The sequence below is a fragment of the Zalophus californianus genome, chromosome 11 (genome assembly GCF_009762305.2).
Source record: "Zalophus californianus isolate mZalCal1 chromosome 11, mZalCal1.pri.v2, whole genome shotgun sequence".
Lineage (NCBI taxonomy): Eukaryota > Metazoa > Chordata > Mammalia > Carnivora > Otariidae > Zalophus > Zalophus californianus.
The window spans coordinates 37,936,085-37,954,366 of record NC_045605.1 but is presented as its reverse complement, the minus strand read 5'-3'; the positions used below and the strand labels follow the sequence as shown (position 1 = coordinate 37,954,366).

At 46.1% G+C, this 18,282-nt stretch overlaps 1 protein-coding gene across 5 annotated transcripts in view; it reads left to right on the top strand.

Annotated features, from left to right (window-relative positions):
* Positions 1-18,282, top strand: part of AMOTL1 (angiomotin like 1) — a 116,225-nt gene that overhangs the window by 34,791 nt on the left and 63,152 nt on the right. For 3 of the 5 annotated variants that reach the window (XM_027578857.2, XM_027578861.2, XM_027578858.2), the window contains 2 exons: positions 12,506-12,658; positions 17,236-18,148. In XM_027578857.2, the coding sequence (XP_027434658.1) occupies positions 12,506-12,658; positions 17,236-18,148 (1,066 nt within the window). The remainder of the gene's footprint in view (positions 1-12,505; positions 12,659-17,235; positions 18,149-18,282) is intronic. The other 2 variants (XM_027578859.2, XM_027578860.2) reach the window with 1 other exon arrangement.

Below are 18,282 nucleotides of genomic sequence, written 5' to 3'. Positions count from 1 at the left end.
GACAGCTTCCTGGTACACAAAAGACTTTTCTGATGATCACAATACATGGTATATTAACAAATGTGATTTTGTTGATGTTATATTCTTGAAATATTTCCATATATGGATTATTTGCACAGTTCAGTGAGCCATTATTTTCCAAATGACCAATGTATGAAATTATGAAATCATCGATAAATCTCCCTCCAAGGTGACCAGTGGATTTTAGTGTAATAGAATTTAGAGGAATATCCAAGACGAGGTCACTGATACAGTTTTATATTTCACATTGCAACCACCTTTAATAAATTAGCACTTGTTTTGGTATTGTTTCAAAGAATAGTCACAATTATCTGGAAAGGTTATCATAATACTCTTCCTTTTTCCAATTACATATTTGAATGAGGCCAGATTTCCTTCATCTGCTTCAACTAAAAATCACACAACAACAGAGTGACAGCAAAGGCAGATACGTGAATCCGGCAGTGTGTTAAGCCTGACATTAAAGAAGTTTGCAAAATTATAAAATAATACCGCTCTCACTGCTTTTTGTTTTAGAAATGAGTTGGTTTTTTTTTAAATGAGTTTTCATGAAAAATATTTCGTGTAACTTAGAATGGGTTTATTATTATTGTTTTTTAGCTTATTGGGTCCTCAATAATTTTTAAGAGTATAAAAGAGATCCTAAAACCAAAAAGTTTGAGCACTGTTGGTATAGGAGTAAACACGGTATACATTCTGAGCCAGACCAGCTTGGCTTGAATTCCGGTTTTTGCACTTTACTAACTGTGTCTTTAGGCAAGTTATTCTCAGTGCTTTAGTCTCTGTATCTGAGAAATGAGGATAATCCTCAAGGAGTTGTGAAGTCTGTGAAATTAGTGTGTGTGCATTCTTATAGACCTAGGGAGAAACCGTAGCTCTTGACAGACTGTTTTAGAGCGGGTGTCCACGATCCCAAACCACCAGGCGAACGAGAAGAAAGAGATTAAGTGTAGCTCCTAAGGACAGTTCTAGAATCCAGTGTGTGTGCCCTGAGGTGGACCTGGACACTGGTATCTGCTTACCACTCCATGCTACCTTGAGTCTGCCTGTGTCACTGTTGGGCAATTATCTGCCTTCTGTGTCTGCCTCTCTCACTAGCCTGCCATAGTTGGGTCCCCATACAGGGCGCCGTCTCACCTGTGACAGATGCTCAGTGTCACAGATCTTGTGGAATGAATGAACGAGTGAGTGAGTGAGTGAGTGAGTAATTCTGCATTTTGCTGCTCGTAAAGTCCACAGACCCATGGTCTTTTGTAACGGATAGGGATTATAAGGAAACCAAATACTATCACAGATATCTAGGTGCTTTAAAATACCATTTAAGTTCTGTGGAATGCTTTGGAACCGTCACAGTTTGAATTTGCATCTCGGCCCTAGGACTGTGAGCTCTGTGACCCGGAGCATGTCATTTATGTTTTTGTTTAGGTCAAGAGGAGATAACGAGACCTGATTCTCAGAGATGTGATAATTACCTGAGATAATGTGTGTATCGTGTCCTGCTCCATAATGTTATGTTCTGTGCCTTCGTTCCATATAAAATTAAGCAGCTGCTTATATCACATGACTCCATGGGGTAGCTGGCTGTGTGATTTTTAAGTTTCAGATTTAGCAAGCATTTGTCATATAATATGGTAGGCATTTTCACAGGCCTTATATTTTTTGTTACAGTCACTTTATTGTATCTTTATAACAGCAGTTTAGATGTAACTGACATAGTCATACCCGGTCATTCAGATTAGCAATTATGAAATACAGGGGCACTAAAATTGTTGACTTCAAATCTGAACTTACTAAAGAGTCACAAATTTACACACAGAATTCTTTACCAAAGGAGTCAGTGCAGGTTGATTGGTTGGCTTGTTTTAGAAAGAGTCGCTGCCTTTACTTACTCATCTGGGTTCATCAGATCCATCATGTTTTGGCTTCACATGTGATCGATTTATGCAATTTCGGTTTATTACCGCTTTTCCAGAGTGCATGTCCTATATCAGCACTTGTATGGCAGAGAAATATCAGCTTCCTAAGCCTGACTCTGTGAAGAATTCATTTCTGGTCTGCACTTGTGGAGATCTTGATTTACAGGTGCGACACGGGGGCTTGGAAGTGACATTCTTAACATGTACCACGGCTGACGCGGACCCAGCACAGGTTTGGGATTCGTCGTTAAAGTAGAGACACCATGGTGAAGATAGTATGCGGCCAAGTGGAAGGACTGAGGACGGTGGCTTCATCAATTGCCTCGGTACTCTGGTGATTGGCAGGGAGGTTGCTATTATTATTCTAAGCTTTCATGAAAAATAGCACAAATAAAATAGCTCTGGTTCCTTCTCTGCCTCATATATTCAGGGAAAGCAACTTTCCCAGTACCTTTCCCCATTATCCACAAGCAAGAGCGTATCATTAAAACCAGGCTCATTTTAATGTAAGAAATTAGTCAGGAGTAAAGGACTCAGAATTAAGCGTGCCTTGTTGAGGGATTTGGAGAGGCAGAATGGCATTCCTTGCAAAAAGAGCTCTGATTTTGTCTGTGCTGCTAGCTAGCTCTCTGACACCCTGGGCATTACTTAGCCACTGTGAGCCTAGTCTCCCTAGCTACAAAATGGGAATAGGGCGGTGATAATTAAACATGATGATTTTTGTATCGCCCCTATACTAACTAGGCCCTCAATAAGTGGGAGCTCCTGCTACTGTTGATTATACTCTTAATACTGGAGGGATGTTTTGTTTCTTGGGGAACATTGGTTCCTTTAAATTATGAAGTCCATTTATGAACCAATATTGACTTTTGAGGGGAGTGAGTGTAAGAAGCCCCAGTCGCCAGGAGAGATGCTGCCCGATGGACACACCATGTCCCACAGCTTCAGTGGCTTCTCGAATAGGATCCCCGAGAGCCGGAGAAACCTGGGGGCAGGCCAGAGGGGTCTGAGCTGCTCCTCTCTTTAGTGATAGAAACACACGGAAGCAATGGCGCTCACATGCTAGGATTTTTTTTTTTTCCCTCAGTGGAAACAATGTGTGCCAGGACCACGCACAAGAATACCTTTATTATGGTCCTGAGATTGATGAGAGATTATTTAAATTTCAGTTATTTAATTAAATACAGGGCTTATTTATTAAAACTAACCAGAGTACACAGTTCTAGAGATCTCCCATACACCGCAGTGCCTATAGCTCCCAATACTATATTCTATAATTAACACTTGCTAGGAGGGTAGATCATATGTGAAATGTTCTTAACACACACAAATTAACAAAGGGGGTAGCAGGGGACTTAGGTGATGGATACGTCTGTGGCCTTGATGATGGTGATGGCTTTGTGGATGTATACTTACCGCCAAACTTGTCACGTTGTACACGTTAGATATGTACATCTTTTAAAATGTCAATCATACCTTAATAACGTGTGTGTGTGTGTTTTTAACTTATCTGAAGAAAAGAATTTCTGGAGTCCAGGTACTTGTAGTTTTAGACAGCTTAAACACCAAATATATCAACATGAAATACTCATTATGATATTACGTACAATTTGAGACAAGGTATTTAAGTAGCCTTTGGATTTTCTGTTGAAGTCCAAAATTTAAAAATGATTTTCTCTTTGTAGTTACAGTCTTTTTATTATGGGCTGCTCTCATGTACCTGCGGTGACTCTGTGGGGTAGGTGGGACTGGGCTGATTCCTTTTTCTTACAGAGAGGGACCAGGCACCCTCAGGGGTCTCCTGACTCTGTTCCTGCTCCCAGACCTGTGGAAGAAACACAAGCCAAAGGCTGCATTTGGGGCACCATCCCAGGACACAGCGCTCACCTGCAGGGGTGAGCGGGATGAAGGAGCACCTTCCCCTAAGTGCGAGTTTGTGTTCCAGCTGCAGAATCCCCATGATGCTGTTACTTCCAAAATCCTGTACAGAGTCCCTGCAGGAACTGGATACTTGTATCCATGTATACTTGTAATTAAGCTGTTTTCGCACTAGATGGCTTTCTCTCATTTTTTGTTCCCCAGTAGCTTTTACTAAGCTTTGGTCTCCTGATTAGTTTGAAAAAGACACGCCTGGGTGGCTCGGATGGTTAAGCGACTGCCTTCGGCTCGGGTCATGGTCCCGGGAGTCCCGGGATCGAGTCCCGCATCGGGCTCCCTGCTCAGCGGGGAGTCTGCTTCTCCCTCTGACCCTCTTCCCTCTCATGCTCTCTATCTCTCATTCTCTCTCTCTCAAATAAATAAATAAAATCTTAAAAAAAAAAGAAAAAGACAAAATCATCTTTGAGCTAAGGTCTATAGAATTAAGAATATGTTTATAACTGGTTATTTTAAAATGTACCCTAATTCCATTAATATATATTTATCGAATGCCTCTTATGCGCTAGAAACTACCAGGTACTGTAAACATACGCAGATAATTCATTGATTCAATAGATGCGTATTGAGCATTTACTATGATTTTGTTTTTGCTAGAAACGAGATAAAAAGGCGAATAAGACATCATCCCTGCTGTTAATCAGCTTATGAGTTAACGGGGGGAAAAATATAAGCCGAATATGTACGTAGTTTAATAGTGGCATAAATATGCATGGAACGTGATGGGAGCACAGATGAACAGCCTATAAACATTTGGGGGGGGGTGGAGTAGATGATTTCCCAGAGGAAGTGGCGCTAGAGTAGAGCTCCAGAAGACTTCTGGATACTCAGCATGTATATCTGGGCATTTAGTATGTGCCCGGGTAAGAGTTTTCCGACTCACTCGGAAAGAAAGGCCCTCCAGATGAAGGAATCTTTGGGGGGAACTCAAATTTCTTTAGGGTTTGTGCAAAGGGTATTTGGGGCGATAGAGGCGGGTTACTATAATTCAAGGCAGATCGTGCTAAGTCATGTAGGACGTAGGATACAAACAATGCTCAGTTATTATGAGCGGGGTCAGAACAATTCATTTTTTTAAATGTAAGTCTCTCTCAGAAGTTCTTGATTGTAAGCACAAAGTGATTTTGGCCAACGTAAGCAAAAGAGGGATTTATTGGAAGTATATTAGGCAGCTCACAAATTGACAGGAAGGCCCAGAAAATGGGCAGGAACCGAGGTGAAAATTCACCGGGAACCCAGCCAGGGATATGCCGTTTGTTTTGTGAGGATGGGCCACCATAGCCACCCCTGCTGCCCCTGGACTCCTGTGTTAAGGTTACCGCAGGTATTTTATCAACACCCTTTGTCTTTGTGTCATTTCATCAAGATTCAAAGTCTCTGGATGGAATATCCAGTTAACTGAGCCTTGGTTGTCCTAGCTGCTAGAACAGAGAGGGGACCTTCTGGCTTCTGTAATGGAAGATAGAACCTATCCCCAGGGTTTACACAGTGAGTTCAGGGTTTCCAAACACTAAAAGTATTTAATTAGAGGTGATTGACTCTCAGGAATAAGGTAGGTAGCAGTTGGCAGTTGAATCACCTAATCTCAAAATTATTTTGCATTTCAGTAGTGTTACGAAAATAATGTACTAAAATTTAAAAAGCTTTTAAAATCTCCCTTAAATACAGGATTCTGAGTCATCCTCCTCTCTACCCGTACCCGAGTGACACTGAACTCTCCATTCCTTAAAGAGATGAAAGGCTTTTGTGATTCAGTCCCTGTGCTTCTCCTTGAACCACACTGTGTTGATCGCTCCTCCTTAGCACCCTCTCCTCACCCCATGGCAGTGGGCAGATGAATATCCTCCTCATTTTTCCCCCGTTCTGCTCACCTGTCTTTTTCTCCCTGTCATTTCAGCTCAGTCTCACCTCCCTAGTCAACAAGTAGTGATGAATTACTTCTGGGCCTCCAACACTTTGTGTCCCTTTAATAGAGCGCTTACTCTGCAGTGACATTTGGCTAGTTTTGTGCATGTTGGTCTCCAGAGCTAGGTCACAATATCCTGAGACCAAGGATGTTCTTACTCATTTCTTGGTGTTTATAGCTCCTAGCATGGTGCCCTGTTGAACTCAGTTGTTACTTTAAAGGTTAAGCATACATTCTGCATTTTGGCTCACACTGACAACTTCTCAGATATTTCACAACAAGCATTACAAAGTTAAACTTCGCACGGCTTTAAAGTTATTAATCACAAATTCCACTTTGAGAAAGTCTAAATGAAATAGCTATTGGCGTATTTATGCTTTTCCTTCTATTCTACAACAGACAGACGGGTCCAGGGATTAGGATCCACATTTGGTGCCGAGAAAGACGGTATCATACAGGGGTTAGAAATCTCGGAAGCCTTCCTCCCTCCCACCCCTCTCCATCCCCATCTTGGGTTTCAGCTAATGGTTCCTTGGGCAAAGAGCTCTTCCATTGTGTAGAGATTCTGTTTCCTGGTTAAAACCATGTGTGTTTCGTGCAAGTGTTCTGGAGCAGCAGGGCGCTGTTACCTGTCTATGCTTCACTTAGGTCTCAGGCTCCTGGAGTGCAAGTTGGCTAACTCAGATGAGCTAGCTTGGTCTCACATGAGGACTTATGAACAGACTTGCCTTTATTTTTCAGGCCCTAGTCATGGGTTCTCGAGGCCGCTTCTTGTTTCTAGGGCATCTGTCTCCCTGAGCAGAGTATTCCACTCCTCCGGAAAAGCCTCCAGATCTGCCCGAATCAGGCGTGGTTGCTTACATTTAACTTTGAGGCCAGGGGCACACTCAGCAAATTCCTTAGCTCTTTGAAAGGGAAGGTAGAAGCCCACAGAATTGTTTGTTGCTGTGTTTAAAATCTCTGTTACAAAGTTATAGGAGGTTATTCTAATCTAGATGGTGAAATTGTTTTTAAATGCATTAAGAGGTTTTGGATTACCTGTGGCTGGCAGGAAGTTTTGGGCCTTGGCGGAGTAACACCTGGGAGTTGTTCTGCAGTTCGTGGAGGGTTTGAGGAGTGGGCCTATGGCCTGCTTCTCAAAGCACCACGGTCAGGCCAGGGGGTGGTGGTGTGCCAATGCTCTCTCGTCTTAGGGAACTGAAACGTGCAAGGAATCATCGGGAACTCCAGAGATGCTTTGGAGGGATCTTTGACCTTTTCTTTAAACTCTTACCTGGTAGTGAGACCATCCCTGAGGATGATGGCAGTTCCGCATCAGTCAGCAAGTAAATAGGAGAGCATATCCCTTACATCCTCCTTGCAGAAAGTAGCAAGTACGGGTTTGGCACCTGCCTTCCAGCTTCCCCAGGACAGTAGCACCAGCCTATATTAAATGACTGCTTTAAAATACTAGGTAGTTGATGTTTAAATGCTAAGTTGTGCGCTTCACCTCATAATCGCTGCCATAGTTGAGGGAAGCAAGGCCATTTTGTGTGTGTGGGGGGTGTTCGACAGAAGGTCGAGTGAGTTTTCTTGGGGTGAACTGTGAAGGGCTTGGGGAGAGGAATGTGAAGCCAGGGGATGGCATTCCCAGCTGGAACTCGGGAAATGGGGTGACATGTTCATGGGATGCGGGGAGGCCAAGTGGACCACCAAGGCTGTTGACAGCAGAGGAGGGGCCTGGTAGCAGGCAGCCTTGAAAACCAAACAGAATTTGGACTTGAAGCTATAGCTAGAACAGTTATGTGCAAGCAGGTGGCATGCTTAGAAGTGGGATTTAAGGACCGGAGATTTCCTAGCTCTGTGAGTGTTGGGTGACAGTCGGGTGACAGTTGGAATGTCCTCTGGTGTCTAAACGTAAAGGGCACTTGTGAGCCTGTTGTATTAGCTTCTTTACAGATTCAGGATCTCATCTTAGGGAAGTAACTAGTTATGGTAGAGGTGAAGCAGGTGAGATCACCAGGGTTCTTCTGCCTCTTGCCTATCCCAGAAAACTCACTTCATTTTACCTTCATTCATTTTCCCTTCAACAGTGAGGCCCTTTGTTATTGCTATATTGAGTAAGGAAAAAAAAAAGTCTTGTTCAGGGTCGCATTACCTAAAAGCCTCGGGACAGTTACAAAGAAAGTAACAGCATAAAACCATAACGGGAAGGGAGCTTTCAGTGCTTTAGAAATAAGCCACAAGCAGTCACACTCATTTCTTCTCGTTGACACGGACATGCAGATTTGGTAAAGAAGAAGGGGACTATTCTTGGTGAGATGGATCAGAGTCAAGGTGAGGCAGAAATGTTGACCCCTCCAACCAGAATCCCAGAACTTCACCCTTTGTGGAGCGCAGCACGAACAGATCCCTGGCTTTCCCTCCGGAGCCATAGGAACTGCATGCGCCCCTTCCCAGAGGGAGACCCTATAGAGAGTTGACTCCTTTATGCTGGCCTTGGCTTGTTTTCCATTGCCTTTGCCACTTTCCCCTGTAGACTAAAGCTGTGTCAGCCGTCATTCTGGGACAAGGATTGGTTTGAAAGAAGCAGGTGACTGCAAGTTAGTAAGTCAGGAGGACCTTATGTGGAAATAGTCTTTATGAAGCCCCTGGGGCAACTACATGGACACAGACCACACTGTTGAGCCCGCAGAATCCTTGATTGGCTGTGCACTGCCCTAAAACCACTACTGTGGGGTGCCCGGGTGGCTCAGATGGTTAAGTGTCTGCCTTCAGCTCAGGTCATGATCCTAGGGTCCTGGGATGGAGTCCCGCACGGGCTCCCTGCTGAGCAGGGAGCCTGCTTCTTCCTCTCCTTCTCCTGCTCCCCCTGCTTGTGCTCTCTCGCTCTCTCTGTCAAATAAATAAATAAATAAATAAAACCACTACTGTGCCTGAGCCCCTGGGCGGGAGCCAGGCCTTGCAGGGGCTTACTGGGTGGGAGTGGTATCTGGGACTGTCCCCTGGGTTCTCCCAGCTTCGGTCCTGGGTATGGAGAACGCTAACAAAGCCCACAGCATTCCCCCTTATATGTTGTCATAAGTCACGTGTTTACTTCCAGTTTCTCATGTCAGATAGCCTTGACCTGGTGGGGTAGATCGTGTACCCTGCGTTCGCTTAAGAGACTCAATCTGTGCTATAGGAGTTCCTAGTGAAGATCGTGAACTACAGTAGGAAGGGAAGGATTATGTACATGTGGGATTAAGGGCAAGGCCTCTCTTTCATTTTTGCCATATAGCCCGGGAGTCTGCTGCAGCAGACCCAGTGACACAGATTCTTGTCATTTTACCTTGCCTGGCCAGTGAGGAGCTCCAAATAGCATGATTCCTGTAGGGCGTGTCAAGCTGGGAGAGTTCACTTGGTTCACTTGGCTTAGTGGAGCGATAATACCAGGACTGCCTATCTGCAAGGTCCACCTGGTCATCTGCTGGGCTCTTTCTTCAGCTCCAAGGAGTGGCGGCAGCAGTGGGAACATGACTCTCCGGGAATGCGTGGAACACCCGAAAGTACAAAAAAAGTCTCAGATGATTGTTGATATGTGGTTGGACATCCTGTCCCTCGGTCTGCGGATGCGTGAGATGTGCTTTCTCGCTTTCATAATATTGAGGCCTCTAGACAAAATGGTGAAAGGTGGCGTATCTCTGGTGCCCTCTCTGCTGACGGGGGAACAGCAGATCCCTTTCAAGGATTGCTCTCCGTATGTTCTGTGGCCTGGAGCCCTTGAACCTGCTCTCGTTTGCCAGGCCATTGGATAAGGTGTGGAAAATCAATTTCTACCAGGGTTGTTGTTACTGGTTCTTGGGCTGGGCAAGGATAGAAACGAAGCTGGACCCTAAAATCAAAGGCACAGGCAAGGCTTTAACCGGGTGTACAGCTGGAGCCTAAGGGAGACTCAACACTAACAGAGAGGAGTTAGATTGGCCTGCCAGAACAGAAGGGAGGCGCGGTTCCTATAAAGTTCCCCCTCAGGTTCCCACGCTGGTTTAATATGCTAATGAGGGAGCGGGGAAAGAGGGCTTCATCTTGATTGGTTGGAAAGGCCTCGTCCTGATTGGTTGATGTTGGCTGGCAATTCAGGCAGCTCATTGGTGCTTTTTGGAGCCAGAGTCCTCTGTTTTAAGTACAGCTTGTGTGTGAGGCTGCATCTTGGTTCTGCTCTCCAGGAGAAGCGCTTTAACGCCAACAACCCAACAGAAAGCGCCTCAGGTACATAATGTTTTTCACCTGGGGCTTGTTCCCATGGTCCCTGTCTCATTGTAGCGATGAGAATGGCTAGTGCAGAGGTTCTTAATAGGTTCTATATTGAAAGCATATATCTATGCATACACACACAGACACCGTACACATTCCTTTATATGCATATACACATGTACGTGTATACCCTTAATTAGGCCTCCGTTTCATTAGCAGATTGCTCTCCGTTCTCACTTAAAATTTTGAGTCACGTGACTGGATGGTGTCGCCCAAAGTTGTCATACGCTTGCACATGACATTCCTGAGCCAGATCCACTATGAGAAAACACCACTCTCTCTTTTATTGAAATGTGTGGGTCCTCAACTCCTCTCTCACGCTGATTTGGTGGGGGTAGGGCTGAGGGCACAGAAAGGTGTTTTTATGTTTGGGGATTTTTGCCTGGGTGCACTGTTCTCCCTCCAGCTTAGGGCTTTCCAGCTTCGGCTGCACACTGGAATCATTTGAGGGACTCTTTAAAATACAAATGCCTGGGCCCTGTCCCCGGAGATTCCAACTGAAGTGGTTTGGAGGAAGCTTGGGTATTCGGATTTTTGTTTTTTATTTATTTATTTTTAAAGATTTTATTTGTTTATTTGACACAGAGCATGAGAGAGCACCAGCAGGGGAGAGGGCAGAGGGAGAGGGAGAAGCAGGCTCCCCGCTGAGCAGGGAGCCCTGACACGGGGCTTGCTCCCAGGACCTTGGGATCATGACCTGAGCTGAAGGCAGACGCTTAACTGACGGAGCCACCCAGGCGCCCCAGGTATTAGGATTTTAAAAGTTCCCTGGTGACTGTAATGTGCCGCCAACGTTGCACCTTGCACTTCTCTAATTTCCCACCAACATTTCCACCTGCTGAAGTAGAAGCCAGGTCAGGATTTGCCTTAGGATCCAGGCCATCCGTGATTCCTAATTTTAGCCTGAGACTTTTAGATTTATAGATGTAGAAGGTGAGGCCCAGAAAGGAGTGAGTTTCTTCTGAGATACTCCTGGCAGGTGGGCCAAAAAGAGCACCCTGACAGATAATGTCATAGGCATTGGAACTGCAATTTTAGACTGATCTCCATATAATATGTCATTCCGATTTGGTTTATATTCATCTTTAAGGTGAGAGTGACTACTACATTATTTAGTTTAACTTTATAAGATAAATATTCTATTTTTTCTCTCTAATCCACACGTGCCAATGATAGATGTGAGCAGACATGCAAATATTACTTCGTGTTTTGAAGTAAAGAAACCGAGGAGGCTGATGAGTAAACCCCCCTCCCTGGCCTCAGAATAATTAGGTACTGCTAGCTTTGGTCTTGTGGGAAAGGAGCAGATTAAAAAAAAAAAAAAAAAAACCTAGCAAGAAATTTCATATCACTTTCAAATTAGTTTGAGGTTAGAGCTGAGAAATATTTGTGGCGCCTGGGTGGCTCAGTCGGTTGTGTCTGCCTTCGGCTTGGGTCATGATCCCAGGGTCCTGAGATCGAGCCCCGTGTCGTGGTCAGGCTCCCTGCTCAGCGGGAAGTCTGCTTCTCCCTCTCCCTCTGCTGCTCCCCCCGCCCCCCGCTCGTGCCCTCTCTCTCAGATAAATAAATAAAATTTTAGAGCTGAGAAACATTTTTGTTCTAATGGAATTAACATTTGGTCAAGGATTTTAATTAAAAAAAAAAAAAGCATGATTCTTCCCCTGGAGTAAATGAAGCTACTTCGGCCCCAAAAGAGCCTTCCATGTGGTGCCCAGGCAGAGAAGTCCGCGCAGAGAGGGCAGGGGGCCCGGGCCCGCGCTGCCGAGCGTTCCCACGATGTTGTGTGTGCATATCAGTGTTATTGTAGTGGTATCTCATGTTCAGTGCCTGTAGGGTTGACTACTGTGTCACGTTTGAATTGGAACAGGAAGCACACTCCAGTTTGTGTGTGAAGCAGATAAACTGGGGCCAAAAGGCCAGCGCTCGGCAGAGAGCCAGAGCCCCTGTCCCTGGCTCCCACTGCCGCACGGGGCTCCAGCATCCTTGAGTGCGGCTGCGTGCTCTGTCCAGGGCTGGGACGGGCTCCTGCTCCCGCGGGGTGTGGCAACACAGCCAGCCCCACTCTGTGTCTTTTATGTCTTTGGTGACACAGCTGCTCTTCCCGTTTTAGTACCCTTCTCTGGCCTCCCCACCTCTGTCCTTCCCGTCCCCCACCTTGACCATCCCGAGCTCGGGGGCTTGATTTCTGCTGCGGGGCACCCAGGGAACTGGCTTGTGTGAAAGCACCATGACTTCACTCAGTGTGTCTTAAAGGTGGTTATTTTGACCTCATGGGCCATTTCGGTGGGTGGCTGGACTTGTGATAATTCTGAATGGTAACTTTGGAATTTTATGAATCAAGAAGACAGCTCTGAGTTGAATGTGGGAGAATGCCTCGTGGGCTCTCATGAGTCACACAGGCAGGAGGGAGGGGAGGACTTCGTGGGCACTAATAGGCACTTTGCTTCTTCCCCAGGTCCCCCTCCTATTGGTTACAGCCCCGGTAGTCCCGCCCCGATTCTAGAAGACCCCAACTACTTTTTCCCAGACTTCCAGCTCTATTCTGGGAGGCGTGAACCATCTGCTTTGACGGTGGAGGCAAACGGTAGTGGCATCAGGGAAAAAGTTGGTAAGTCCTTTTACTGGCGTGTGGGTTGGAAAAACAAGATGATCATATGTTTCTGACTTTTAGCCTTTTTGTGTAATTTTTTCTCTAGCCTTGTTTTAAAAATCAGCCAGTTGTTGTATTGTTGATTGTCTCTTTATTGGTAGGTGCCTTATTTTTAATGTTTGGGCTATGGTATCAGTAGACTATTTTATAATAATATGTGACTCTCTCAACAGACAGAGTTCTTATGTAGGAACTTGAGAGTTATACCATTTATCCCCTAATTTTTCTCTAAGTCCTAAATACTTTTTTGTACTCTTTCCCAGAACTTTTTCTCCTTCTCTGCTTCCACTTTTATCTCTTTTTGCAAATAATTGAGAAGTGCAGAAGAAATTCAAAACTATAGTAGGCAGGGAGCTGCCTCCTTTGTGAAAACTTCTTGCCTTTTTTTGAGGGCTTTTGAGATTGGTAAAACTGGAAGGGAATCTTTAAAACCACTGAAGGAGGGGCGCCTGGGTGCCTCAGTTGGTTGGGCATCTGCCTTTGGCTCGGGTCGTGATCCCGGGGTCCTGGGATCGAGCCCCGCATCGGGCTCCCTGCTCAGTGGGGAGTCTGCTTTTCCCTCTCCCTCTGCTTGCTCCCCCTGCTTGTACTTTCTCTCACTTTCTCTCCCGCTCTCTGTCAAATAAATAAATAAAATCTTAAAAAAAAACCAAACCTGTAGGGAGGATCTCCTGGTTCTTGGAAACGTGCTTATGAAAAGGGAATTCAGTAGTTTTCGTGCTTAATGAGACCCCATTCCTTCTATTTTTCATCCCCCCAAAATGATTACCTTTTGGAAATATACTTGTCTTTTTATTTGAATTTTTACTCAAGTTGTTCACAGTGTTTATTTTTATTTGAATTTGCTTGTGCCACAAGCCTTTCAGAGCAGTTATCCCGAGGGTAGGGACTGCATTCTCATTACCTTCTATCCACAGCACCTGTCTGAATGCCTGGATGTAACTGGTTGGCGGGGAAGATTTGCACAGTGAGGGTGTGGCCCATTTCAGCCCATACCGATCTCTCTTTCCTTGGCTTCTTCATCGCTTATTACAGTTCTTTGGCAATTCATCTTACATGGACTTCCAATAACCTGTTTTTTGTGTTTGAAATTTTTTATTGTTGAGTTTTGGGTTTACATCTTAGTTACAGTGTATGTTCTCGGAAAGTCGGGAATATGTTCGAATTTACTGCACATGCAGTCTTACGGAGCAGATATGGAGTCTGCCCATTTTACAGAGGAGAGAGGTTGCCTGAGGTCTTGGAGGTGTGATTTGGGGAGTGGGGCGGCGGCGGGGTGGGGGGAGGAAGAGGCAGAGTGGTATGATCAGAGTTGAGCTTCAGGACCCAGTCTGTAAAAATTTTGAATTTGCTGGACAATTACTTTCTGAATGCCTTCTAGGTATCAGGGTTGTGTTCTAGGCACTGGAGTTAGCAAGTGAAGACAGCAGATAAAACTCCGCCATCTGGTTCTTGAATTCTAGTAGAAGAGGACAGATCATAAATGCAGTGTGCATTGAAAGAAGAGGCCAGAGGCAAGAGATGTTAGGAGGCTATTCGGGACCTCTGGGCAAGTGGTAGGGAGAGCCAGAACCTGGGAAGCGGCTGAGGGCCTGGAAGTTAGGGTTGCAGTCTTTTGCTATTGCAAAGACACTAAAAATGTCATCTAGTGTCACCTTTTCTCATATTTTAATACCAAAAAGAGTAAGAGGGATGTGACCCGTCACAGCCATTGCCAAAAAAAAGAAGATAGGCATAAACCTAATGACAAGTGTCTGTGTATATACATGCGTATATGGGCAATCTACTTATCTATCTTGTAAGCATATACTACCACCTTTGTTTTTTCTCATTTCACGGGACTGAGAAAAACTAGCTTGGCAGTTGATCAAACATGGGGAGAAAAGGAGACAAAGAGCCAAAAGTACATCTGAAATTTCTATCTGGATGGCTCACATGATTAGGTTGCCAATTATAGAAAACACAAACAAACGAAAAAGCAACCTTGGGAAAGAAAGCTGGTTTGCAGGGGGACGAGGTATTCTGTGTATATATAGAAACACAGAGCCATCATTGCCTGGAATTGTAGAAGTGAGGCTGCTTGGCTCTGATCTAGTTCACTTCCCTCACTCTACCCCTGAGGAGGTGGAGCTCAGAGAGAGTAAGTGATTTGCTTGAGGTCACACCCATAGTAAATGCTAGAATTTTTACTATCCCAATGCTATCTAATTTCCTCAGCGCACTACTTACTAGTATTGTTGTGAAATGAATGAATTTTATATTTCACGGCACTCATGTAGGAATTCTTTGGTTAAATGTTTGATCCCCTATTACATGCAGACACTGGGCTGTGCACTAGAGAGACCCAGGTGAGTTGGCCTTTAAGAAGTGAAGAGTCTTGTGCAAGTAAATCGCTGCTATCTACTGTGGTAATTGCCCTAATGGTGATCTGTACAAATGGAGCAGGGGCTCAGGAGGAGGGCTCAAGCCTGCTGAGCTGCAGTGGGACAGGTTGTACTCAGAAGTAGCTGCGGAGTTCTCACTTGACGCATGTCTAGAATCTCCCAAGAAGATGTGGTGAGATGCATCTCTCTTCAGCAGAGATGAGAGAACGTGAGCAAAGGCCTAGAGGTGGAAGAGAACTGGCCTGTCTGGGAGCTATGTGATCTCAGGTGCTGCTGGACTTACACGCTGAGGGGTGGCTGGGGAGGGGAGGTGGTGGTGGTGGCCTGCAATGTTGCTGGATCAGGTAACGCAGTACCTGCTGCATCCTAGGGTAGAATGTCAGTTTCATCTTTTAATTAACTATTGAGGAATTTTGTTCAGAGGAGTGATATAGTTAGGTTTTCCTATTTGAACAATTTTTCAGGGTAATGTGGAAGATAGGTTGAGGTCTACAGGGTGGGTTTGGAGTTGGGAATGAGACTAGTGTCAGAAAAATAGATAAGGAGGCTGCTGGCATTGTCTGGGTGTAAGACACCAAGGGCTTTGCAGTATTGTGGAATAAACACAGATTTTTTTTTTTTTTGTAGAATGAGTCAGATCCTGACTCTGGCTCTTCCTACCTCTGTGACCTCTGTCATTTGCCTTCTCTGAACCTCTCTCCTCATCTGGGAGATAGGGGAAATTAATATCTGTCTCACGATTGCATGTGCCTCATATGATTATATGCCGGATAAACGAAATAACATATGGAGAGAATTTAGCACAATACCTGATACATCATATGCACTTTTAAAATGGTTCTTGCAGTTGTATTGTGGTTATCAATAATAAACTTGGAGATTGGGAGGGAATGAAGAGGGTTAGGAGAGGTGTTTAGGAGGTAAAGTTGGCAGGCTGATACTAGATGTTGGGGGTAAGGGAACAGAAGGAACTTTGGAAAACTCCCAGGTTTCTGGCTTAGCAAGGCGTAGATGAGGCAGGGATGTGGGGTTTGGTGGGTGGGTAAGTGTTGGGGGTGAGGAAGACATGTTGAGTGTGGAGAACCAACAGGCCATCTGCTGGTGGTGGTAGATGTGGGTCATGAGTCAGTAGCTGAAGACAGGTGGCCAATGTGATGCCCCAGGAGATTCTGTTGAGTGAGGGTGGGAGAGCTTTCAGGGCAGAGCTGTGGGAAACACCAGAATTCAAGGGGCAGGTGGAGAAAAGGGAGCCAGAGAAGAAGTGCACAGAGAGGCAGGAGCCGGAACCAGGGCAGGGGTTGGGGTGGGAGACCTGGATGCTCAATCAGGAGAGCATTTCAGGAAGTAGATGATCACCATGCCAAATGCTTCAGAGAGGGTGAGGTGTGTAATACGGGAGATGGAATATTCTCATTGGGTTTGTTGGCTAATCAGAGCTGTAGGGAGAGTGGTGAATGGGACATTTGGGAAGTGGAGACAGGGAGTATAGATTGCTTACTGAGGACAATCAGAAGAGAAGGGAAGGACAGACACACAGTGGTACATGGGTAGGGCCAAGAAAAGGGGATTCCTTTCTGTTTGATTTTGGTTTTTTTGCTTCCATTTTTTTTTAAGATGGGAAAGACTTGGCATGTTTATATGAGGAAGGGAAGGAGCCAGCAGGAAGTTTGAAGGAAAGGGAGGGCGTGAAGGACAGAGCAAGGTCCAGGAGGAAGCAGGAGGTGAGGGAATGGAGAGTAGTAGACACACTGTGAATGGGAGAAACACTTCCCTGAGAAACCACTGGGTAAATAGAGGCGGTGGTGTAGTTGAAATGTTGTCTTTAAAGGCTATGTAGCGGGCACCTGGGTGGCTCAGTGGGTTAAGCATCTGCCTTCAGCTCAGGTCATGATCTCAGGGTCCTGGGATCAAGCCCCGCATCGGGCTCTCTGCTCTGTGGGGAGCCTGCTTCTCCCTCTCCCTCTGCTCCTCCCCTACCGTCGTGTGCACATGCTCTCTCTCTGTCAAATAAATAAATACATAATCTGTAAGAAAGAAAAATAAAAAGAATAAAGGCTACCGTAGCTACCATGTTAATTACTCAGCGTGTAGATACAGACCTGTATGCCTGTGGCGCCTCCTGAAACCCTTTTCCTTCTGCTTGCCTTCCAGTTGAGGACCCCCTGTGTCACTTCCAGCCCCCGAGCCTCCTGAGGACGTCAGAGGTGGAAATGAGAGGTTCCGAGGATGCGGCAGCTGGGACAGTGTTACAGCGGCTGATCCAGGAACAACTGCGGTATGGCACCCCGACCGAGAACATGAACTTGCTGGCCATTCAGCACCAGGCCACAGGGAGCGCAGGACCCGCCCACCCCACCAACAGCTTTTCTTCCACGGAAAACCTCGCTCAAGAAGACCCACCAATGGTCTACCAGTCGGCACGTCAGGAACCGCAGGGTCAAGAACACCAGGTGGACAATACGGTGATGGAGAAACAGGTGCGGTCCACGCAGCCTCAGCAGAACAACGAGGAGCTGCCCACTTACGAGGAGGCCAAGGCGCAGTCCCAGTTCTTTCGGGGCCAACAGCAGCAGCAGGGGGCTGCCAGCCATGGTTACTACATGGCAGGGGGCAGCAGTCAGAAGGCCCGGACTGAGGGGAGGCCCACGGTGAACCGTGCCAACAGTGGGCAGGCGCATAAGGACGAGGCGCTGAAAGAACTCAAGCAGGGTCACGTCCGCTCTCTCAGTGAGAGGATCATGCAGCTGTCGTTGGAGAGGAATGGTGCTAAACAGCACCTCCCTGGTTCAGGGAATGGAAAGGGGTTCAAGGCAGGAGGGGGACCCTCGCCAGCCCAGCCTGCAGGTAAAGTGCTGGACCCCCGGGGTCCTCCACCTGAGTACCCCTACAAGACCAAGCAGATGATGTCCCCCGTCAGCAAGACCCAGGAGCATGGACTTTTCTACAGTGACCAGCACCCAGGGATGCTCCATGAGATGGTCAAGCCTTACCCTGCTCCTCAGCCCGCGAGAACGGAAGTGGCCGTCCTGCGGTACCAGCCGCCCCCAGAGTACGGGGTAACGAGGTGATTAGCTATCAAGCCACGGGTTTAACCTGGCTTTTTGAAATTCAGTGATGATGTTCTCAGCACTTGTTATTTTCAAGGCATGTTGGGTTTTAGCCACTGGGGTTTTGTTGTTGTTGTTGCGCATGATACTT